The sequence below is a fragment of the Camelina sativa genome, chromosome 1 (genome assembly GCF_000633955.1).
Source record: "Camelina sativa cultivar DH55 chromosome 1, Cs, whole genome shotgun sequence".
Lineage (NCBI taxonomy): Eukaryota > Viridiplantae > Streptophyta > Magnoliopsida > Brassicales > Brassicaceae > Camelina > Camelina sativa.
The window spans coordinates 8,771,507-8,796,760 of record NC_025685.1 but is presented as its reverse complement, the minus strand read 5'-3'; the positions used below and the strand labels follow the sequence as shown (position 1 = coordinate 8,796,760).

Below are 25,254 nucleotides of genomic sequence, written 5' to 3'. Positions count from 1 at the left end.
AGCCAACAATGCACGATCTAACTTTTTCGAGGTGAAGAAAGCTCTCTAAATGGATCCGGACAAGTTTTAAAATAATACTTGCGATTGAGAATCTCGTTATATTTCTCTTTGGTTTCTCTACTGGAGTCAATGTCTTTGATCTCAAAGCTAATATTAAATGTCCAATGCATTATGAATTTTCACAGTAAATGAAGCATTTTCACCGTCAACCTAAAGATAATTTTACTCGTTTGTCTTCCCTATCCGAATTGCCTCTATGAAAAATCTTAAATTTGAAAATTTAATTATGAGTTATGATTTATTGCATTACGACAATGCTACAGTAAGTCAGATACGACTAGATTTTTTCCCAAATTCGTCTTTCCCCATCTTTCAAATTTATTCCATTTAGATTAAGCTTCTCCTTGAGATATGTTGTATACATCATCAAGTTTACATTTTCATCGCACACAACAAATATTGCGTACTAATTGGTATATGATATAATATTTAATGGTAACGTATAACACTGATTTGGTGAAAAAAAAAGAAGATAATGGAAAGGAAGAAAAGAAAAACACTTGTCTACAAACTTTCATGTGCTATATATGTTAATGTTACCACTAAAGAATGAAAGTATACAGGGAAACATTGTTTTCAGATTTGTAATCCTATACAGAAATAGTCGCTTACAAGGAAGCATCGAACTTTGGATATCTTACTTCCTAAAGATCCAGATCGATTCAGAGTCCATAATAAGAAGATTAATTAGAGGCACGTACTTCTTCAATTGTGTTTTACCACGCATGGAACTTTGATGTTTGAAGGGTGATATTGATGTCACTAAAATAAATTGAAAGTTGTGTTATTACATACTCCTGGAGTTTTTTATCTGTTTCACAAAAACTGTCACTTTATATTTCCAATGTGATTTTCTACATCAATTTTTTTAATTTACCTTTAACTCAAAGCTCTTTTTATTAAATTTCAATAATAAATTACTCATTATTAAATAAAGGCATATATGTATAATTCAAGTTTTTTTAATTTGTGTGCAATGTATCAAAATGACACTCTTTGTGAAAGAGAGAGAGTATATGTAATGTAATTAGTTTTCTCAATTATTCAGATTTTTGAGTGTTGATACTAATTTTTCTTTTTTTTTTCTTTTTTGAATAAAGTGGGTTGATACTGATAGATTAATTTATTGTAATACTGGTATTAAAAAAGAATATGTTTTTTTGGTAATTAAAGTAATATTATTCATAAATATTATATTAATAACATAAACGCTTGATTGTGTAATTTATTTTTGCTGATAATATTTCATAAGAGGTAACAAATCAATATATCCATGCAAGAGATATTGCAAACTCAGTTATAATCTTTTAGTCTTCAATACCAATAAAAAGCAAAAAAATCCACTAGTATTTATATATATATGTAATTATAAAGAGACATATGTTGTCATAAGAGAACACAAGCAACCCAGTTTAATACATATAAATACCTTTTAATGTCCTTTAACTTTTCAAAACATTCTTTTGTTCTGTCTTGTTTAGGGTTTATACCATTGGACCCATCAGCAGATCTAAGATAGATTATAACCCGCACATTTCTCTCTTTGTATACTTAATTATGCAAGGACTTACGTCCACATTCCTCTCTCGTTCCCTCGTCCCGACCACTTCTCCGAGTCTACGACTGCGTCCACGATCAGCAGTTCCCATGACTGTGGTTTGCATGGACAAATCACGCAAGGAGAAAGTGGTTGTGATCATGGGAGCCACCGGATCAGGCAAGTCACGCCTCTCAATCGATCTCGCAACCCGTTTCTCTGGCGAGATCATCAATTCCGACAAGATCCAGTTCTACAAAGGATTGGAGATCACCACAAATCAAATGAGCATCTCTGAGAGATGTGGAGTCCCTCACCATCTTCTCGGTGTCCTCCCTCCGGATGATGGCGAACTAACTCCCTCTGAATACCGCTCTTTGGCGTCGCGTTCCATCTCTGAGATAACCGCTCGTGGTAAGCTCCCTATTATAGCTGGCGGATCAAACTCCTACATTCATGCCCTCCTTGTCAACCGTTTCAACCCCCTAACGCATCCATTCTCTTCTAATACCTTCATCTCTTCTGACTTGAGGTATGACATCTCTATATGTACAGTTCGTCTTGTTTGTATTATGTTAACGTGTACGTTCTCGTTTAGTATATATATACTGACCAGAAATGAATTTAAAATCTTAACTAGAGTACCTTTGACTTTTGTAAGTGTATACTTGCAAATTGTAAACGTAACTGGAAGGAGAACCTTTCTGTTTCCACTAACCATTTAATTTGCGTTTGCACTGATGTAAAGGTTCGAGTGTTGCTTCCTCTGGGTGGATGTCTCAGTCCCTGTCCTGTTCGAGCACCTCTCAAAACGTGTCGACCAGATGATGGAGTCAGGGATGTTCGAGGAGCTCGCTAGTTTCTACAACCCGATATATGCGGGTTCCAAGAACCGAACCGGGGTTCACAAGAGCATAGGAATACCCGAGTTCGACAGGTACTTCAGTTTATACCTACCGGAGAGAAACCACAAGGTGTCCGAATGGGACCAAGCGAGAAAAGCGGCATATGAGGAAGCTGTTCAAGAAATCAGAGAGAACACTTGGCTGCTTGCAAAGAAGCAGATTGAGAGGATCAAGATGCTTAAAAGCAACGGATGGGAGATTCAAAGGTTGGACGCGACGCCGTCGATTGGAAGCTCGTCAAGAGAGATTTGGGACAAGACTGTTTTGGATGAAAGCGTTAAGATTATGAAACGTTTCTTGGTGAAAGAGAAAGCTATGGTTATTGGTTAGTTGATTTGAAAAACTAACAAAAATTCATTATATATATTATTCTATTCTACAGTGGATTGTTGTTTTTATATTTCTCGTTAAAATCCCTTGTTATTTGTTTACTGAATTCAAATACTAGTGGAAATTTTGAAGTTTAATATTCTTGGTTCCATAAAATTTTATTTCACATTTGATTTAATAAATTTGGAACTCTTTAAAATAGAAATACAAATGCTAAAAACCGCGAGAAAATTTTTATTATTGGAAATTTTGAAATTTAATATTCTTTGTTCGATAAATTTTTATAAGATTTTATTTCACATTGAATTGAATAAATTTGGAACTCTTTAAAGTAGAAATACAAATGCTCAAAACCGCGGGAAAACTTTGTTATTGGAAATTTTAAATTTAATATTTTTTGTTCGATAAATTTTATTAGATTTTATTTCACATTTGATTTAATAAATTTGAAACTCTTTAGAGCAGGAATACAAATGCTCAAAGCCGCGGGAAGATTAAAGAAAAAAAGTTTTTGAAGTGTTATTGGTCTATATATGTAGGATTTGAGATCTATGACCAAAAGGTTTTTGTGGGATTTGGAATCTTCCGTATAAAATTTTAACATGAAACTAGCAGATTTTAAAATAATAAAAAATTGTCTTGCAGATTTTAGCGTTTGCATTTTTACTTTAAACAGTATCAAATTTGTTAAATCCAATATGAAATAAAATCTAATAAAAATTTATTGAACAAAGAATATTAAATTTCAATTTTTCTAATGAGAAGATTTTTTTCCCACGGTTTTTAGCATTTGTATTTCTACTTTTAAGAGTTCCAAATTTATTAAATCCAATATGAAATAAAATCTTATAAAATTTATCGAACGAAGAATATGAAATTTATAATTTCTAATGAAAAAGTTTTTCCCGCGGTTTTGAGCATTTGTGAGTTGCAAATTTAAATATAAGGGTAAGTAGATTTCCCACATGACGAAATACTCTTCCACACTTTTGCAAATATTTTAAAATTATTGTTAAAATATGTCATCAACCACAAACAGTTCTTTATCGACAACACAAATAAAACTAATGTCATATGAGAAAATATATTTAAGATTGTATTTGTATAGTGTTATATATAGTACTCTATTCTAAACTAAATCCTATACAAATTTTAAAGAAATCACTTTTCATTTTTATCTCGAAGGTAGGTATGATGCTAATATTAATTAGTGTGTAATAATCGTACTTTGATCAAATATAAGTTAAATCAGTCTACGGTTATATACTTATATATGGATGAAAGACTGAGACTCCCTTGTTCGTCTTCTCAGGTATTAGTTTATTACCAAGTTGTCTTGCGCCGAAACACGATATGATTGGTAAAAGCGTGTTTTCTCTTGCATAATTTGATGTGATATTAAGTAGTTGTAGTTACGTACGGCCAATTGCAAGATTAATTCCGATTATTGTTGTATAAACACTATGGTCATTTTTTAAAACACACGCATCGAAAGGCTCAGCCATGCACCCTTCAAATAAATTATGATCACCTAATAAATACCAAACAGTAGAAAGATCGACCAGTTCGAACTTGGTCATATCATTATCATGATATGATTAAGTGGTGACAGACAGACATGATGCAGATTCATTTACTTGAAGATTCAGATGAACCAGAACTGTGAATTTATGAACATAGCCATAAGATGAGTTGCTGATCAGTCTCTTCAGTAGTCCTTTACTCCTTTTATCTTTGTAATCTGTAAGACTTACCAAAGGCATGAAACAGGAAGAAACATAAAATTAAAGGTAAGTGTAAGAATATGAGAGACAGTTACACAGATCCCGACCCCAACTGAAAATAAAGCTCACCAACTAACAGTCTTCCTTCTGTTAAAAAAAAAAAAGTGGAACCCCTAAAAGTGTAACTTTTACATTGTTTGACTTTTTCTATATGTGATCCTTAAGAAAACTCGAGGTCCTCGATTGACTTCTTCTTTTATGGCAATCAGGTGTGTGATCAGAAGAGAATTCTCAAGAACCAAGATTCGTAAGTACAGCCATGTTTGTATATCATATTCTAGAGGTTAATTAATAGTAGAGTCTTTACTTACAAAGACTTTTTTTTTTCTTTTTCATCTAATTTAGAAATCAGATTATTTTTTTTTTCTTTTTTTTTTTGCAATCAAAAGTATTTACATTTTGATATAAAGTTTTGCTATACATAATAAAAAAGATAACATATGGAAAAAAAAATTAAAATATATGAAATTACTTACCCTTATTGTTCTTTGAATTTTCCTGACTAGCTAATTAACAATGTTTTAAACTACTGGTTTACTGAACTATAGGGTTTCATATTCACAAAAATAAAAAAAATAAAAAAAACTACTTGGCACCGAATTATAGTGTATATATAACCATTTCCCTCCTAATTTATCCTAATATATATATATATATATATATATCTAAATAAATGCCTTGGTCAGCGAATTCGTTGTTGCATCAGTCACTTATTTACTCGATGATTCTTTATTGAAAATGGTCCCATGGAAGAATAAAGTAGTTATGTAATATGCTTAATTTGTAAACGGTTCTGGCCATTTGTATTGTATATGTGCTTAATTACCTTAATTTAGTGGTTTACATGCAATTGGTTTTAAATGTACGGACATTTTATAGTTGAGCTTAAATGCAATCAGTCTCTATGGTGTCATATTATAATATGGTTTACACACGTACATGATTTCATAGGACATTGTCCCAAAAATGACGTATAGGACAAAATATGTTGTTGATGTCTATTCGAATGAACACATGCATGGAAACTTACAAAATCTAAACTTCGGAAAAAAAAAAAAGAAAAAAAAAAGAGAGACAAGAGTAATTAAAAGGCTTTAAATTAGATGAGTTAATAACCTATATATATATATATATATATGGCGGCATAACACATAAATGATGTTTCTACTAAGCAAACCCCAGATTTTTATTTAGTAGTACATTTTTTAAGATTCATGCTGTATTTTGTTCTCACGGATTCCATGGTTATGAAGATTACGAATATTACTTGTTGATGAATTTAGTCTCTTAAATATTACTCTCTTACTAATATTTAGATTTAGCACATTAATGAAGGTGGCGATAGAAATGTTCCGGCAACCAACATACATTATATATTGTCTGTCTTTTATAATAATCAGTTAAATCGATGCATCTTTTGTTATAGTATCTTTATTGTTCCCAAAACCATATATGATATATGTCATTTTATAATATTTTACTTTTGTTTACAGTATTTTACTTTTGGAATATTGTAATAAACTTACTACATTTACAACTTAAAACAAAAACATATATATGTTTTCTTTGTATATTGTAAAATCAGTTAATCGATTTTTTTTCTATCGTAATAAACTTTGTATATTGTATTCGACAGACGACATATATATGTTTTTGTGTAAGATTACGAACTGATCGATGTACACGTACAGTTTAACATGAAACTATTTCAACCCTATGTTCTGGCTGGTAACATATATCCATCCATCAGTCATCCCACAAAACCATGCATGATAGAAAAAACGCGTAAGATGAAAGGGATCACACTAATTTTTATCCCATCCACACCTCAACCATTCATATATATAACCTCGACATGTCACATCATTAAATGGTGTAACAAGTGACTGATTATGGAATATATAAAATCCAATTACGAGGATAATTAATACTACTAAACTTGTTCGATGGTTCTCATTTATAATCCCCTAAAAATAATTTAAATAGAAGACTAAAATTGTAGTTTTACCCTCCAATATCGGAAAGTCGAAAAGTAAAGGGAATAAATTGATTAAACATTACGTTTGCACTACGTCGTAACTAACGTAAATGATTGCGTTTTGAATTGCTTTGAAAGGAAACCCAAACAAAAACGGCAACAACAACCAAAAAAAAAAAAAAACGCGTTTGGAAATCCCAACGGCGTTTATGTAAAAAAGAAAGAAACGAAACTCCGTAACGGCGCCGTTATATAACAATAACCTCCGTCCGCTCGGTAAAGGAATATAAAATCTCAACCGTTGAAAAAAATCAACGGCTCAGGATGATGATTCATCTCTACTCTCTCCTCTCTCCTCTCTCTTCTGCTTCTTCTTCTTCGCCCCCACCAAAATCTCCTCTGCTTTGTTAACAAGCGAAACCAGAAATAGAAACAACAACCAGAGAGAGAGAGAGAGAGAGAGAGAGAGAGAGAGAGATGAGCGAGAGAAAGCGAGAGCTTGATGAAGAAGAAGAAGCTTCAAGCACAAGCGTATCACCTCACAAGAAAACAAAGCTCGATGACGATTCTGATTCATCATCAGACTCTCATGAGGTCGTCGTCGCCGTCATCGCCGCTGATTCGTCTTCTTCTCATTCCGTTGCTTCTTCGGAAGCTCTAGCTTCAGATGAATGCTCTGCTATATCCACCGGAGAAGATAATGATCAGAGTCAGAGCTCATCAGCGAGTATCATCATCAGCTCCGGTTGTTGTTTCAGCAAAGAAATCTCGAAGAACGGTTCCACTTTTGGTACAGATCTGGAGGTGAAAAAAACTCGTCTCTACTTTAATCGATCGATTTCGATGACTTGGATTTTGATTTCATTTTTTTTTTTATTTCCTCTGTTTTTGTTTTAACGAATGATCTCCATTAATGTGTTTCAGTTTCAAGCTGATCAAATCTCCGAAATGGAAACCAAAAGCTCAACATTAATCACTACTAGTCGTAATTTCAGGTTTCTTTGTTTTTCCCCAAATTTAAAAAAGGTGTAGACTTGTTTTTGTTTTTGTTCCTTCTCTGTTTTGATTTTTGTGTGTTTGTTTGGGGGAGCAGAAAAGAGAAAAGTCCAGTGAGCGAGGGTTTGGGAGAAACAACAACAGAGATGGAATCGGAGGTGAAAGATGAACGGAGAAAACAACCGGAGGTGAGCAAAACTCCAACGGCGGCGGAGATTGAGGGTTTTTTCTCGGAGCTAGAGAATGAAGCAGAGGATAAGAAGAAGCGATTCATAGAAAAGTGAGCCCATTTTATTCACTCTCTTCTTCTTCTTCATCTTCTTCATCTTCTTCTTCTTCTTCACGTGTGTTTGCTTTTTTTTTTTTTATGAGAGTCCGTACATGGAGGAGAGGAGAGAATGTGTATAATGTCTGCGTGTGCGCATGATATTAAAAAAAGATTAACCGACGCGTAGTTTAGCATATATCCTGTGTGTTGTGATGTGTTGTGAGAGAGAGAGAGAGAGAGAGAGAGAGAAAGAATCAGAATCGTAACGAACAGAGACACTTTTTTGGGCACAGGTACAACTTCGATATTGTCAATGATGAACCGCTTCAAGGTCGCTACAAGTGGGATCGGCTACGTTAACCCATCATCATTAAACATATATATCCAATCCAAAGGAAGAAGATGAAGCTGGAAAAAGAGAAAAAAAATTGGTTTTTTTTTTGTTTCTTCGTTCATATGCCACTTGTGTACAGCTCTGATCTATCTTTTAAAACCTATGTTAATTAGTCGTTCGTACAAAAAAAAACAAAAAAAAGATACAACCTTTATAATGAAATATCGGATCTTGATTTGTAGTAATTATGTTTCTGTTTTTTTTTTTTTTATAAATCAAATGGTTTTAGGCAGAGTTTGATGAGAGAATCAGGTTTTAAGTGCATGAATATGGAAAGGTGCTTCTTGTTTGGATTCTATAAAACAAACATTGGATGCTTATTACTACAATTATTTTGATCTTACCCAAATTGTTAGTATTGTTTTCTTGTCTCTTGTCATTCTTGTTCTTATTACATTTTGCAATTTTGTGTATATGTTTTTAAAATGTTTCATAGGGGTTTCACGTATCATAGTACCCAAATTTTACAATAATATCTGAAACCAAAAAAATTGATTCCTTTAATAAAAAAAGGGAAAAAACTGGAGAAAAGAGGAAAGGGAGGTACCATGACATGACGGTACACAGTTTGGTCTGTGTACTTCTCTATAAACTGCCAATCCTACAAAATACAAATGTATATTAACATTTTTTTCCCCCGTTTATAATATTCTTTTATTTATATCGGAATATTCCTCTGTTTTTTGTTGTTGTTTTGGATCCTTTCACCAGCTCTAAAACACTTGGTCGACCACTAAAAAAAATTCCAAAAAAAAACAGTGCCTTTATGTGGAGTTTTACAGTAACAAAATTATCATCTATGATTGATTTCCAAAAATTGTATAATTAAAAATGAGTTGCATAGGAAATTAATTTTTTTTTGTGTATTAAGCTTTTTGGTAGTAAATAAATACTATGAGAGGGGATTAGGAAATCATTTGAGGCTTCTTTATTTTACCGAGCGAGCAGACAGACACATGCACGTGCCTCTGTTCTTAACATGTTTTTTTTCTTTTTACTTAACTAATTTAATTAAATTGTACAATTAATCTCGATTTCCAACTTTCTAAGAGAAACAAATCGATGCTAAAAACATAAAAACTTAAAAGAGAGACAACATCATATGGGTTAAAAAAAAAAAAGCCGGAAACGATCGATCGTTAAAGGTTAAAAACATAACAAATCGTATCCTCCTTACAAATCAGAGTCCACATGGACGTGAACATACAGAGACGGGATCATGCAAATGCAACTGCCAATTTCTACGTCCACATGTCTCCTTTGTGACGTAACCAGATAATCATGTACACTACTACTCTCTTTTAAAAATTACACAAATTATATATAAGTGAATTGAAATATCACACGTGTAAACATATGAACATGTGAACCCACATCTTCTAATTTAATAGTAGTGCTTAGACGATGGTCACTCCAGAACCGCTTTAGAGTTACTCAAAATTAAACTAATACTATAATTAATATTAATCTAATGAAAGCAACCTACTAAAATTTTAAACAAAATCATCCTTCCAATGGAGAAACTTTATTAAGGTTGCTTAATCATTAGAATTCAATTTTTTTCAACAATTGCTTAATTATATTCCAAAATGAAAGGTTGTCAATTCTTACAAATTTTCTTAGTAGTGTTACAAAACAAAGTGAAAGAGAAAACATTTTACATAACAGAAGATGGAAACTCAATGACAGGGAACTTGCAGCAAACATCGATACCAATGGTTTTAGCAAGATCAGATCCATCCCCATTTGGACCAGTCAAATTGGCCTACAAGGTTGGCTACTGTCATCTCTGCCATTATCACCTAACTCGAGTCTTCCATGTTCTCCTCTTCCCCAACCATAGACCTAAGATTGTATATAGCCAAGTCACAACATTTTTACAGTTAAGATCTATATCAAGCTTAAAAACAACCCAGCCATGGCTCGATCATATAATCAATATTACGCCAAATCTGTATCAAGGTGAATCATGAGAGGATATGATGCAAAGGGACAAACAACAAAGAAATGGGCCAAAACTTATAATGTCATGACGAAGTCAAGTTATACTGTTCCAGCGTTTAGGGACAATCAGGACCAAACTACTAATGTGTTCATAAGATAACAGAACAAACGTATAGAAACACACAATCAACACTGTATTAAGCTACCAAAATCCATATGAGAGACAAGACTTTTTAAACAGAACAATCAACACTTTGTATTCAGCTCCTGATTATATAACATATGTTTTGACCAAAAAAAAAAAGATTATATAACATATGTAAGAGACAAGGCATTTTAGACAGAACAATCAACACTATGCATTAGCAAATAGCAATCCTCTCTAACCTTTCCATCCATTTCTGATACAGCAGTGTTTGCAGAATCTTCACTGCTGAAGCTGACAAATCCAAAACACCTCGACCTCCCTATCTCTCTGTTTGCGATCACCGTAGCTGCACACAACCCAAAGACACAATCACCGTAACGAACAATATACAAAAACCACAACAAACAGGACAAATAGGTTCTTTAACACACTACAAAAGCCAGACACTGAGACCATATCACAAAACGCTCATCAAACCAACCTAACAAACTTTCCTACAATTAAACCAACCTAACATACTTTAGATTTATTAATAAACAATCATATCAGAATCATCAGTATGAGACTACAAACTAGGAACCAAAATCATTATGAGTATTGACTTATATATCATCACGGGGTTATCAATTCCTCCAAATGATAAAATGGGTCCTTTCTCATTGCCTTTAGGTGTGTGATAAAATGGGTTATAGCTGTGTGATAAAATGGATCCTTTCTCACTATCTTCCCATTCATACTCTCCAGAAAATCGCTTGCATTAAATCTAATCATTCAATAGCCAACAAAATACAGTGATTCTTTAGTTAGTTATAGATACTAAAACAAGGTTTCAAGTCTCTTTGTGCCTTCCTAATATATCTATGATTCGCAATGTAATCACTAATCATCAGCCATACTCTCATAAATTTGAATTGACAAAGAGGATTGAAGATTCGACAGAACTCACAAACCATCAAAATATATAATTTCCCTTGTGACGGAGGATGGATTGTGACAGAGGATGAGATTGTGCGCCTAGCAAGTCTGGTGACTCTCCTTATACCTTCTTGTGGATCTGTGATTGATAATTTCGTTATGTTTTTGAAGCTGGATCAAGAGATCGAATTCACCATTTCGCGTTTTGTCGACAGAGGAAAGAGAGAGAGGTTTAGGGAAAAGAGAAGAAGAAGATAGAGGACAAAAAAATATCTCTTTTATATTTTATCAAAAGCCACTTAGAAATTAACTGGTAGCGTGTCTTAAGGGTTCCTTCTTGAACAATATACTCTATACATTTGTATTTGTGTCAGAACGAATTGGGTGTAAAGACTAGAGAGCAAGGAAGTAACATATAAAGGACATAATTTTTTCCTCTGTGTGGGTAAAGACAAAATAGGTGGCTAGTGGAAGCATGGGTAAAACCGTAAAAGAGGAATCAGTCTTGGGATTGTGAAAATAATTTTAGTTTGTTGCTCTTCTCCTAGACTCCTAATTTGAACCACGTTTTAAAGTAAAAACAAAAATAGAAGTAAATAACTGGTATATTAGTCAAATCACGAAGTACACGCTCGAGTCCTGCGTGACTGAAATTATATATTGTTGTTGTAAACAGTTTGATCAATTAGAACCTTTCTCTCTATAATTTTACTGTTTAACCAATCGCAAATTGGTCTACATTTGTAGTGTGACCTCAAAACTTTCAACAAAATGATTCAGCCGCTCATGGATCTTGGGGCAAGTACGTAATTATCACACAAACTTATACAGAACAATTCAGAGATTTGGGCTTTCATATTTGTTACAGGCCCAACATTTTCTAAAAATATTTATAAATCACAATGTTAACTAAAATGTTATTTCATAATTTGATTACCCAAATAAAATAAAAAGAGTTTACAAAAATAATTTATAAATCAAGCAATCTGGAAGAGTGAGTAAAACAATTCGTTTTTGAAAGCCTAATACTTTGATTACCCAAATATCAATTGTAGAATTTATAATTTTATTAATTATAATGAAACTAGTATTAGACCTGTACTTCGGGAACAAAGTAGTTTTAAGATCAAAATGTAAAACATCAAACATGAAATAGACATAGATAGTTAATGTTATTTTCTTTTCTTTCTCACTTCTCAGTTTATTATATTGTCGTTTTCTTGACATATACTTCTAAAATTCTGTGATTTAAGTAAAGTATATATGTAACAATGAAAGATTAAAATAAAAAGGAAAAATACTTAAATACAATTTTAAAAAGAAAGCTATTTTATTATATATAAAAATGAAATATTTGTCTCGGTCCTTCCTTCGATTCTAACTGATACATGTATCAATTTCTTCAAAAATATTTCTTGTTGTTTTACTATCATCTTTGTTATAAAGCCAATCCCACTAAAACTTGTGACTAACAGGTAAAAAAAGTTGGATGGGTGAGATGAGAGATATTTTATAGCTGAAAATGACAAAGAGAGTATATGAAAGCCAAAGCTATACATACCTTTTAGTTGTTACAAAAATACTGAATATACTAGATTTTAATCCGCGCTACACCGCAGACATATAATTTCTATTACAATTTATATTTTATGTTGTATCTATTTGTTAAATATTGAATATTTTGTAAAATAGATGAATAACCAAATTTTTTAGTTGTTGTGCGCTAAATATTTATATTATTTTTTAACCCGCAATACATTTCATGATTATTTGTTTGTTATATTTAATTTGTTTTGTTTAGTGTTTGAGATTCTATTTTGATTTTTAATTATTATAACAAAAATAAGGGATTCAAATATATAATCAGTAATTATACGCTGTGATTAATAATCACATTTTTCCTAATGATTTAATTATTTTATACAATCTTAGTTAAATCAACTTGATTTTATGTCAAATATTCTAATATTAGTAGTGTTGATAAATAATTAAATAAAGATTTAACCCGTGTAACACAAGTTTTATAATATTTTATTAATTTTAACATGTTCTCTTTATAACTCATCTACTATATAACCACATTATATAGTATTTTATAATTTTTTAATTTTACATATTCGTAATAATTAAAAAATTTATTAAGTTTATATATGTTACTTATAATATTTAAATAATTGTCAATCAAAGTTTTTCTTACATTAAGAATCAAATGTCACAGATTTTGGAAAACAAAATGGGTATCAAATTGTTTTTTTCTTTGTTTACGAAGGATTCAGATATAGAATATCTTCAAAACAAAACATAATATATGGCTAAATATATGATAGTTTATATTTCTATATTGATTGCTGTTATTTTTTAACTGAAATGAAATGTAAAATATTTAGGAAATAAAATCTGGAGTAATGTTAATTTTGGAAAAAAAATTAGGGGTTAATGTTGTAAATAACTTTTTAACTTTAAAAAACTAAAAAGGCATAACAAAAAATGTTAATATAAATAAAAACAATGTAATGCAAATCTCAATCATGTAATTTACTAATTTAATTATAAAAGTATAAATATAAGTTATCAGGTGGACTCTATTGATCCTTCAAAATCCAGATTTTAAATCGTCATAAGTCACATAGTTGTCTTACGAAAACAAATCAGTTTCCAAATAGAAAAATTACATTCATTAATATTATATATATATATAGTATATATATATATATATCATTCAATCAGCAAATCTTCTATATGATTAAATATTCAAGTAATGCTGACTCTATTGCTAAGAATAGCCTCGAGGTGTTTGTAAACGCTACTCCGTATAAGATTGAAAGCTTGAAAGTAAGAACACCTTTTCTTATTGATTTAGAAACTTGTCAAAACTAAATCTCTCTCAATTCATATAAAACACCTCTCTATTGACCTCTATATATATAGTGAATTAGACAAATCCTAATTCTAATAGGATTAGGACATAAAGCCTTATTTAAATAAGCTTCTCTTTATCTAAATCTTGTTTGTGCATCCTTATCTCTTATCTCCTTAAGCACCTTCTTAATGAGATAACTTCAAACACAAGTTGGAATTATCCAACACTCCGCTCTAGTTTCTAATAAAATCTCGTTATGACAAAAAATGATCAAATATTCAAGTAAGCATCTGAATAACAAACAAAAGGTTGAGATTGGAAGTAGTACTCTTACTTTCATCATGTTCACCAATCCTTGTTGGTTTTCATTCATGTTCCCGTGATGCATCTTAGTAGTTTAGGAAACAAATATCCAATACACATAATTTGTTAGCTTGAATTATATCTTCCTGTCACAAAAAAATCACGCAATGCTTAGATTTTTCTACTTGAAATAAGATCTAAACCGAAGAAAAAATAATGTGCTTCTAAACTACACAAGTATGTAAACACACAAATATCAATTTTTTAGTACCATATTTCAAAGATTCACAAACCATAAATTATTATCAATAGATAACCATGTCATATGTACAACCAGAGAGAGAATCAATATGCCATAAAGAGAGAAAATGAATTTGAATAAAGAGTACTCATAAACCTAGATCGACTTATTTGCTAACTTTGGCAAATATGAAAAACACGAAAATAAAACGGCGAAGAAGAGATGAAAACAAAGAAGAAGCTGAGTTGATTGGGAGTTATATAGGAGACAAAATGATTTAAAATCATTACATGTTTCATCTTGAACATGGTGGTAAGTGGTGTGAGCAAATCTAAGAATTTATTGTTTTTGCAGTTTTTAGAAAATATAGATTTTAAAAAGTATACCTAATTTTCCATTATGATCTTATCGCAATATTTTTGATTGCGGCGGCAGAACAACGTTGCCATCCACGTTGGTTTCGGATTCGCATGACCTGCCGAATCATCTTTGCCGTCGTTGCTATAATAGGTGGGACAAAGATAAAAAAAAAGAGTAAAAGAGAAGAAAATAAAATATGTGCCTTATAAATTACGAAGTCTAGTGTTATTATCTTTATAATCAGTTTTTTTTTCTCTTATTTTTCACACGATCTCAACATTACTTTATAATTGTTTTTTATAATTTAAAATATAAATTGGAAATCTTAGGTGGCGGAATTTGATTGGACAGGTGATTTGTGCTTTATATGATAAAAGATTGGGTTTTGGTTAAACTTAGGCTACGAATGGTTGCTTTAAATTGAAAAAATGGATTGGACAAAATTGGGTTGAATAATATTCAACTCATTCATCTCCAAAATAGTGGTTGAACAAGTTGAACATTTTTGCAGTAGGATTAGTTTATTTTTTCAACTTTTTAAATTGAACGGGTTGAATAGTTTTTTCCAACCTCTTCAACCTTTTCAATGCAAATGGTGAAAATTGGTTGAATAATTTTTTTCAACCTGTTCAATCTCTTCAACCGTGCAACCATTTGCACCCTTACATTTTCCATAAAAAAAGCAGCTTTCACTCATCATTTGAATAAAACCATAACATGTTATGTATGTAAATGATATTTAAATGGTTTGACCCGACTATTTAATACTAAGTTGTTGACAAAAAGCAAATAGTTTTATAAATATTATTGGAGATTTGAGAAATTAAATTCATACCAACCTTTTTTTTTCTTTTCTTTTGAAAATGAACAAAATGGCTAATGAAATTCTACAATATCTCTTCATCCTCGTTATTCTGATTGTGACTTCTTGTGTATTCCGTTTTTATATTGCATTTTGTGAAAACAGTGATAATGATCATCATACTCATCCTGGTACTACTTTACATGGCACAGAAACTTCGAGAATAAATTCTTCCGTTTTCCGATCAATGCCCATTGTACTTTTCAAGTTTAATTCTTGTAACTTTCAAGATAACCTCGAATGCGTCGTTTGTCTTTCTGAATTCATAGATGGAGATGAAACCAGGGTTTTGCCTAGATGTAATCATTGTTTTCATGCTGATTGTATAGACGCATGGTTTCAGTTGAACTCTACTTGTCCGGTTTGCAGAAATAACATTGAAGAAATCCAAAATAATGAACCTCCTCTAAATACAAACGCTGCTTTCAAAGAGATGTATGTGGAAGATATGACTGATGTTATGATAGACGTGCCCGCTGAACTTGATATGGTAAGAGAATCCAGAGTAATTGAGGCTTCTGTTTTAAATTAATAATGTCAGGAGTCTTAATTACCGTCTATGTAAGAAAAAGTTTATGCTATTTTCCAAAAGCAATAAAATAAAACAAAGTACTTAAAATTTTCATTTCTTTTTATCCGTAAGCTATACTACTTCCTCTGGTTTTTTTTTACTTGTCGTTCTAGAGCTTTGCACACAAATTAAGAAAATAGATCAATGTTTTATTATACCCTTTCTTTAATATATTTTCTAATTTTTTTATTGGTCAAAGTATTAAAATAATTGGAATAAAATTGATATTTTTACCAAACATATACATTGGAAACCTAAAAGGACAACTACTGAAAACAAATTTTTTACTCTAGAATGATAACTAAAAAAACTAATACAAGACAATTTAATTGAGAAGATGATGAGTAATTGCGTTATGCAAGCCTTTGCGTATACATTTTCATTTTGTTTACAAAAAAAATTATGAAAGCCAACTATATATTCGAAAGAACACTAAAATACTAATTTAGTGTTGATTTAAATGTGGATACTCATTCTCTGGACTTTTAAATGTTGGTAAAATAAACTACAATAAATGATAGCAGCACAAATTTCAATTAATTTTGTCACAAAGCTCGTATGTAATTCTCGTTTGTAAATAGTAAATACAACATATAAAATAAATAATTTGCGGAATACACAACTGTATTGACTGTATTTATTTTGCTGATACGTTAGAGCTTCCTGAAGGGAAGGTTTTAAGAGGAGTTTTAAGCGAAAAGAAGAAAAAAATAAATCAGAAAAAGGAAGAAACAATAAGAGGTCCTATTATTTATTTAGTAGACTCAATCTTATTATAAGTGACTGTACGTGTCATCAATTGGTTGGACAAACCGATTAATAGAGATAAAAATATTTTTTGATGGTCCATTGATTTTTTTTCCCTTTCTTTGAAATCGATTTGTTCTTTGAAATCGAGAATCTCCTTCAACAAATCGGGTTCGCTATTTTCTCAATTTTGATTTGCAATTCGATTTCGCACTCTCAATTTCATAATTTTGTTGAAGTTTTGGATTGAAACTTGTGTAATCATAGTTTTATAGATTCATAGTTATTGTGTGCGTCATGGTTTGATAATTTATTCAATGATTCATGTTAAATGTGGTGTTCGTGTATGATAGCTTTATCAAGTTTTGTTTTTTTCCTTTCTTTCTCAAATTGTGTTGTGTGCACATTGCAGTGTTTATTGAAGCTATGTCTAAACGAACAGCAGAGACGACTCTGTCACCTGGAATCCAAAGAAACAGAGCACTCTTTTACTAATCACATATCTCAAGTAACTAAGCTTTTGTCTCAAGGTGAGAGGATCTCACATGCGGTCTCGTGAGTTTAGAAACCACGAATGTATATGTGTGGTTTTGTTTCATTCTTCTATGGCTTGTGTTTGTGATCAGAATAAATATATAATCTTGATTTTTTAAAAATGACTATAAGTTTGGTTTCACAACCGCAGGTGAATTAAATTTATCTTCTTCTTCTTATTTCTTGAATAAAACCAGAAAGATTATTACTTTTTGTTTGTATTTGAGTATATGAAGACGTTAAATGTTATTTTTCTCACTGCTTAGTAAGTTAGTAATCTTTGGGTAGTTCTTTTTTCTGGATCTTAGTAGTGATCATTATGTTTCGGATTTTAGTGCAGATCCATGTCTTATAAATCTCTCAAGTTTTGTTTACGCTTTGACACATATACAGTTGATAAAAATCTAGATTCAATTAAGTGACATCTAATCAAATTGTCTTTGAATGCGTTCTCCTCTTTACATTTATTGTCTACTTGTTATGTCCCTCAGCTTGGCTTAGTTACGCTTTTCTTGTCTGCTTGTTATGTCCCTCAGCTTGGCTCCGTGATTGTTGATGTGTGGATACTCTGAGTGTGATGGAAGCTATGTGGTGAGTTCTTGGATCTGTTTTTTTCTTTCTGTTTTAATACTACTTCAAGTTGTCTTCACTCACTGCCTTCAGGTTTGTGAGAGGTCTCTTTACTTCTGCAACTGGTGGCCCCACTGGACCACCTTCTTAAAGCTTTGTGAGGGCTGAAATGCGACCAAGCGGGTTCCTTAAATGAACAAACTTGCAATGATGGACTGAAATGGAGTCTGCTACCACATATTCGACCATGAAGAAAGGTATTTTATCATCCTCGAGAGTCTCTTTGTTGTTCTGAGCTCCTATGAGTTTGTATCTGTTGATATGGTCATGTACTTGTATATGTTGCTACTGCGTAAGCTCTAAGCATTTAGGAAGCTATCGATCGCAGAAGTTTGTAGTCTAGATGGGGAATTTAACAGTTGTTGTTCTAATTGAGTTTTTAGTGGTTAATATGGTCATGTGTTGGTTCTTTTTCTTCTGAGCTTGCATGAGTCATGTCTAGAAGCATTTAGGAGGCAATCGATTGCGGAAGTTCATATTCTAGATGAAAACGAGTGCCCACATGAGTCATGTCTAATAGCATTTGCTTGGTTTGGTTTACGGTAGAGTTGACAGAGATTAGCTGCTTTCAATATGGATTAGATCTGAATTGCTGCTGCTTTTAGTATGGATTATAGGTGAATTGCTGCTGTTTTTTTTTTTTTTTTTTTTTATGTTCATCTGTTTAAATAAAGAGTTCATGAGGAAATTCTCTTTTTTGATTCAATGGTGTGGCTTTTGAATTGTGCAGATATACAAACCCAGATAGGCTAAGCTGCTTCTAATGGTTATCCTGAAAATTGATCTGACATTGTTTGTTTTTGGACAACTTTGGCATGTTTTCATTTTTGTTTCACATTTATTTGTTTTACACATTTTTATGATGGAAAAATTTTAATTTCAAAAAACTATATTTTCAAAAATAAAAGACTCGAAATTATATCCCATCATTGGAAGGGATAATTTTAATTAAGAGATGAGGAGTTCTTATTTTTAAAACAGTATATAATATATATTCATTAAAAATTAAAACAGTACATAAAAGCCCAAAAATATAACCCGCATCGTGGATGCCCTTACGTACAAGTACAAAAGGGTTAAATAAAGTAAATATGGAAATTTTATTTTATTTTTAACCCAATCCTTACCCTCGTAATAACTTTGATTAATCAATAAGATTTTAGATTTTAAAAACCATAGGAATAAGACGATTAAAAAACGTAGTAAGTGGCAAAAATATGCGGTGAAATCAGAGTCGTCCGATCTAAAAAAACAACACGGCTTAAGCACGAAAACGGGCCCCACGTTTCGGCCACTTCCCGCAAGAATGACCCGTAGTTTCCCTTCAGCCTTTTCTTCTTTAAACCCATTTGATTTCACTACTCTCTCTCTCTCTCTCCGCCTCCCTTTAAGACCAAATCTTTCTCTCTCTCCACCATTTGCATAGAGCTCAACGAGCTCACTTTCTCCACGCACTTCTTGGAACGAAAGAAGGTATTCATTCTATTGAGAGAGAGAGAGAGAGAGAAGAAGAAGAAGAAGAAGAATAAAGAATCTTGAAGTTTTTGAATCCAACAACTCAAAAGATCAGATCGGATCGGGTTTCTTTTTTTTCAAGAACATTTTTAATCAAGATGCAGACGACCAACGGCTCAGATTCAACGTTGGCAACTTCCGGATCCACGCAACAAACAACGACTCCTCCACCACCACATCAGTGGCAACAACAACCGCAGCAGCAGCAGCAACAGCAACAGCAACAGTGGATGGCGGCTGCGGCGGCCATGCAGTATCCCGCGGCTGCTATGATGATGATGCAGCAACAACAGATGATGATGTATCCTCACCAATACGTTCCTTATAACCAAGGTCCTTATCAGCAGCAGCATCACCACCATCCTCACCTTCACCAATACGGTTCTTATCAACAGCATCATCAACACAAGCCTCTTGACCGTGGATCTGGTGACGATGTCAAGACTCTTTGGATCGGTGACCTTCTTCATTGGATGGACGAGACTTATCTTCATTCTTGCTTCTCCCACACTGGCGAGGTAGTTTTCTTGTTTCTCAGCTTATCCCTTCTATTCGTACTCTGTTTTCGATTTGCAAATCTTTGACATGCTCTTGTGTCTTGATTCATTTGTCAAGCCAACTCGTAATTTTTATAAGTAGTTAATTGGATTAATTGGATTAGATTAGATCCAATGGATTATTGAATATGCGTAGAAACAAATAGGGTAATGGAGAACAGCATTGACCTGAAAAGGACAGGACAAGTTCTGTTTTCGTTAGGCAAAAAAAAAAAGTACTCTTGTACATTGCCACGTTTAGTTAAAACTTTTCTGGTAAGACAAAAATAAAAGCACCTTATACGTAAAGTACGTAAAGAAAGAGAATAAGATTTTTTTCACTTAACATGAACTGACTGACTTATGTACATGTACTATTATACATACATGTTGCTCTGTTTTGTTCTTTCTCTTCTCTGATGTTTCTTGTTTGGACAGGTTTCTTCTGTGAAAGTTATACGTAACAAGGTCACTTCTCAGTCAGAAGGGTATGGTTTTGTTGAGTTTCTTTCACGTGCTGTAGCTGAAGAAGTTCTTCAGAACTATACTGGTTCGTTGATGCCAAACTCGGAGCAGCCCTTTCGTTTGAACTGGGCATCTTTCAGTACTGGTGAAAAAAGAGCAGTAGAAAGTGGTCCGGATCTATCTGTATTTGTTGGAGACTTATCTCCTGATGTGACTGACGATTTATTGCACGAGACCTTTTCTACTAGATACCCTTCTGTCAAAGGCGCAAAAGTTGTGATTGATTCCAACTCCGGACGGTCCAAAGGTTACGGTTTTGTTAGGTTTGGTGATGAAAATGAGAGATCAAGAGCTTTGACAGAAATGAACGGAGCTTTCTGTTCTAACAGGCAAATGCGCGTTGGCGTTGCGACCCCTAAAAGGGCTGTTGCTAATCAGCAACATCATTCATCACAAGGTAGGGATACTGAGATTTCATTTCCTCTTTTGTTTCTTTTCATAGGACTTTAAAGTTAACAACTTAATGAGTCTAGTTGCACTTGAGTTAGAAAGTTTTTATGTTTTCATTGAAATAGCTCTGATACTGGCTGGTGGACATGGAGCAAATGGTTACATGGCTCATGGCTCGCAGTCTGATGGCGAATCAACTAACTCAACAGTGAGTTGTCATATGTCAGCATTATTCAAGCTCTATATATGTTTTTGCTGCTCATTTTATAAAGTTTATTCTAACTGTAGATATTCGTTGGGGGCATTGACCCTGATGTTACTGATGAAGACCTCAGAAAACCTTTTTCCCAGTTTGGGGAAGTTGTTTCAGTGAAGATCCCTGTAGGCAGAGGATGTGGATTTGTCCAATTTGCTGACAGGTGCGGTCCTCATCTAGTTTGTAGTGCTGGCTTTTCAGCAACATGCTTGAGCAACCAGTTAGGTGCTTAAATATCTAGTAGTGAAATAAAGCGACTCTGCCTTGGTTTTGACAGGAAGAGTGCTGAAGATGCCATCGAGAGTTTGAACGGGACAGTCATCGGCAAGAACACGGTCAGACTCTCTTGGGGACGAACTCCAAACAAACAGGTAAAATTTAACTTTGGAGTTGATGCATTCTATCAGTAGAATACTCTTATTTTTGCTAGGGTCAGACTTTGTGAATAGCGTTATAGGCATGTTTTTATAAAAAGTAATGTCAGTAGCTGACAATAACTGGTGGAACCTAAAGCACCTTCCCTACATTTTTCTCTTGTGACTTTAGGCAAGTGGGAGAATATCTAATACATGTCTCCATGTCCAACTTGTGTCACCAACCCTGAACATGGCCATATGTCGACATGGTTTTGTTTGTCCCCAATTTTTGTCTAGGACATAAAAAAAAATGGTTCTCCCATCAAGTGCTCTTTGTTTTTTTTTCCAAATTGTCTTGAACTAAAACAAAACTAGAATCTTATCTAAACCATGACCAACTAAATATTTCTCTATAATTTTGTTAATGTGTTTTCAACTTGTAGCAGTGGAGAGGAGGAGACTCAGGACAGCAGTGGAATGGAGGATACTCACGAGGACAAGGTTACAACAATGGAGGAGGATATGCTAACCACCACGAATCCAACACCTATCATGGTGAGACTTGAGAGAGTGATCATCACCAATGGTGGCTTCTCAGTGGTTTAAAGCTCTGATTCAGATATCAAAGCTACTAAACTTGTAGTCGAAAGAAGAATTTTGTTAGATGGATTTGATTTTGATAGACTTGTTGTTTGGGGAGGATTCAAAAAATTTTGGTTACTGGTTTGTCTCAAACTAATATAATGGGTGTGTGCCTTCTTGGATCAGAGTTCCCTCTTTAAATCCTTTTATCTTTACAAATTGTGGAGCTCCACAAAACCTATATAAATTAAAAATAGACCCCAAAAAGTTTAAAATATCTTTTAAACCCCTATTAATTTAAAAAAGTTAAAACTATAAGCCCCTCTCTCTCTCTCTATCTCTTCTTCTTCCTCGAGTCCTACTCTCATCAAACTCTCCGGAGAGGAAAGAAAAAAGAAAAAAAAGAAAAAAGAAAAAAAGAGGAGAGTGAAAGATGGAAGAAGCTTTCATGGCGATGCTCTCACAGCTTCTCCATCTCCAAAACTCATTAGACCCTACAAGCACTATCTTCTCTTCCGCCTCCACATCTTCGCCGTCTTCAACCACACCTTCATCACTCCTCTCATCTTCCTCCGCCGCGCCGTTACTCTTCTTCACTCTCGCATCTCTCCTCTCTTTCCTCGCCGTCAATAGATCTTCAACAGATTCCTCATCTTCCTCCGCTTCTCCTTCCCCTTCCCCTCCTCCGCCTCTCCCCGACGGCGATTACTCCGTCGCTGCCTTCCGTTCCCTATCCACCGACCACATCTGGTCCATCGATGCGCCTCTCCGTGACGCTCGCTGGCGCTCTTTGTACGGTCTCTCCTACCCAGTCTTCACCACCGTCGTCGACAAGCTCAAGCCCTTCATCACAGCTTCGAATCTCTCTCTCCCAGCCGATTACGCCGTCGCGATGGTTCTCTCTCGTCTCGCTCATGGCTGCTCAGCGAAAACCCTAGCTTCTCGCTACGCCTTAGATCCATACCTCATCTCCAAGATCACAAACATGGTCACGCGTCTCTTAGCCACCAAGCTTTACCCGGAATTCATCAAGATCCCAGTCGGGAAACGCAGATTGATCGAAACGACTCAGGGATTCGAAGAACTCACGTCTCTCCCCAACATCTGCGGCGCCATTGATAGCACTCCCGTGAAGCTAAGACGCCGCACGAAACTAAACCCTAAAAACATTTACGGTTGCAAGTACGGATACGACGCCGTTTTGCTTCAGGTCGTTGCTGATCACAAGAAGATCTTTTGGGACGTCTGTGTGAAAGCCCCAGGTGGGGAAGACGACTCTTCGCATTTCAGAGATAGTCTTCTCTACAAGAGGCTTACTTCAGGAGACATTGTCTGGGAGAAAGTGATTAATATCAGAGGTCACCATGTGAGACCATACATTGTTGGAGATTGGTGTTACCCTCTTCTCTCGTTCCTGATGACTCCTTTTTCACCCAATGGCTCTGGTTCTCCGCCGGAGAATCTATTCGACGGAATGCTGATGAAAGGGAGGTCAGTGGTGGTGGACGCCATTGGATTGCTCAAGGCTAGATGGAAGATTCTTCAGAGTTTGAATGTTGGAGTGAACCATGCTCCTCAGACTATTGTGGCTTGTTGTGTGTTGCATAACTTATGTCAGATTGCTAGAGAACCTGAGCCGGAGGTTTGGAAAGATCCAGATGAAACTGGAACGCCTGCAAGGGTTTTGGAGAGTGAGAGACAGTTTTACTATTACGGGGAGAGCTTGAGGCAAGCATTGGCTGATGATTTGCATCAGAGGCTCTCCTCAAGGTAATAAAAAGACATGACAGATCTTACCAAGATCATCTTGGTCAACAACAATTGGAACTTTCGACCTTGTTATATTATGTATGAAGCAAGTGCTTTCAAGTGTTTAGATAGCATTGTAGATTCAAATCCTCTTGAGAATAGAGTTGTTTTAGGTTCAAGTATGAGGATTTATAAATGTTAAAAAGCTGATTCTGTTGCTGAGCCATCCATCCCAAGAGTCTGTTTTCTGACTTAGGAATGGGTTTATGGTTTCTTCTGTGACACATTGAGAATTAAATGTATGACTCTTTATTGATATGGATTATGGAATCTTGAGAAGTAAGTTTTTTTTTGGGATTTAGAAAGTTTAGAAAACCCAACTGTCACTTTTGTGGCTTAGAAAAAGGTTTATATGATTTGGTCTGTAACAGATTGAGAATGGAATGTAACTTTAGTGGAATGGAATCTGAAACTGTGAAACCGTTTTCTGGTTTGAAAATATGGAGACAAGTCAAATGAAAAGAGAATGGAATGTTCTTAACCTCTGTCTTCCGTGATTTGGAAGTACATCACTATTGGATTATCGTCTTATTACAACTTTCCAGGCCTGTTGGATTTTTTTGATACTCTTTTCTCTGTTGAAAATTTGCATTCTTTTTTTTAACACTATAGACATAGGAATGGGTCTTGAAAACAATTCCAATTTCCGATTCCACTCCAAGAAATCAGTTAAGTTCTTGATATCCATCCGCAGTTGTTTGTTCTTCCTCTCTTGAATCCGTTATAACACCAAGTTTACCTTTTTCACCGTGGTTTTGCTAATGCTTGGCGAGTCGAGATACCGTGCAACAGTTTGACAAAACCCAAGAAGCTCAGCTTCCCATCAGTGTGTCTTATCCAGTCATGTAGAATGGTATGGACCGGCATCGATGATCCAACACCAAGTTCCTACAATGCATTTGTGTTCCCTTTAGTAAT

The 25,254-nt window shown here is 33.9% G+C and overlaps 5 protein-coding genes and 2 long non-coding RNA genes across 10 annotated transcripts in view; 5 read left to right on the top strand and 2 right to left on the bottom strand.

Annotated features, from left to right (window-relative positions):
• On the top strand, window positions 1,618-2,832 carry LOC104705566 (adenylate isopentenyltransferase 8, chloroplastic-like). The gene is made up of 2 exons (XM_010421586.1): window positions 1,618-2,129; window positions 2,346-2,832. The coding sequence occupies exons 1-2, from the start codon at window positions 1,618-1,620 to the stop codon at window positions 2,830-2,832; spliced, it is 999 nt and encodes a 332-aa protein (XP_010419888.1).
• LOC104784101 (cyclin-dependent kinase inhibitor 6-like) lies at window positions 6,917-8,437 on the top strand. The gene is made up of 4 exons (XM_010509170.2): window positions 6,917-7,398; window positions 7,519-7,589; window positions 7,688-7,870; window positions 8,152-8,437. The coding sequence occupies exons 1-4, from the start codon at window positions 7,072-7,074 to the stop codon at window positions 8,216-8,218; spliced, it is 648 nt and encodes a 215-aa protein (XP_010507472.1). The 5' UTR covers window positions 6,917-7,071; the 3' UTR covers window positions 8,219-8,437.
• On the bottom strand, window positions 9,804-11,627 carry LOC104784089. Of its 2 annotated transcripts, none has more exons than XR_767250.2 (3): window positions 11,291-11,627; window positions 10,584-10,690; window positions 9,804-10,097 (listed from the first exon to the last, which is right to left on the bottom strand). It is a non-coding gene; the product is annotated as an uncharacterized LOC104784089 (long non-coding RNA). The 2 variants fall into 2 exon arrangements; XR_767249.2 differs by having other exon boundaries at window positions 11,295-11,627.
• Window positions 17,235-19,321, top strand: LOC104784083. The gene is made up of 5 exons (XR_767248.2): window positions 17,235-17,374; window positions 17,616-17,733; window positions 18,274-18,328; window positions 18,401-18,564; window positions 19,098-19,321. It is a non-coding gene; the product is annotated as an uncharacterized LOC104784083 (long non-coding RNA).
• LOC104784072 (polyadenylate-binding protein RBP47B-like) lies at window positions 19,709-22,712 on the top strand. Of its 2 annotated transcripts, none has more exons than XM_010509150.2 (6): window positions 19,709-20,400; window positions 20,857-21,340; window positions 21,459-21,541; window positions 21,622-21,752; window positions 21,867-21,960; window positions 22,392-22,712. In XM_010509150.2, exons 1-6 carry the CDS (start codon window positions 19,981-19,983, stop codon window positions 22,509-22,511), a joined length of 1,332 nt encoding a protein of 443 aa, XP_010507452.1. In that variant the 5' UTR covers window positions 19,709-19,980; the 3' UTR covers window positions 22,512-22,712. The 2 variants fall into 2 exon arrangements, with proteins under 2 accessions (XP_010507452.1, XP_010507446.1); XM_010509144.2 differs by having other exon boundaries at window positions 22,389-22,712.
• Window positions 22,861-24,633, top strand: LOC104784065 (putative nuclease HARBI1). Its single transcript, XM_010509140.2, has one exon. It carries the CDS (start codon window positions 22,961-22,963, stop codon window positions 24,299-24,301), a length of 1,341 nt encoding a protein of 446 aa, XP_010507442.1. The 5' UTR covers window positions 22,861-22,960; the 3' UTR covers window positions 24,302-24,633.
• Window positions 24,727-25,254, bottom strand: part of LOC104784057 (CDPK-related kinase 2) — a 7,635-nt gene continuing 7,107 nt past the window's right edge. For both annotated transcript variants that reach the window (XM_019226871.1, XM_010509132.2), the window contains one exon: window positions 24,727-25,224. In XM_019226871.1, the coding sequence (XP_019082416.1) occupies window positions 25,081-25,224 (144 nt within the window). In that variant the 3' untranslated portion in view covers window positions 24,727-25,080. The remainder of the gene's footprint in view (window positions 25,225-25,254) is intronic.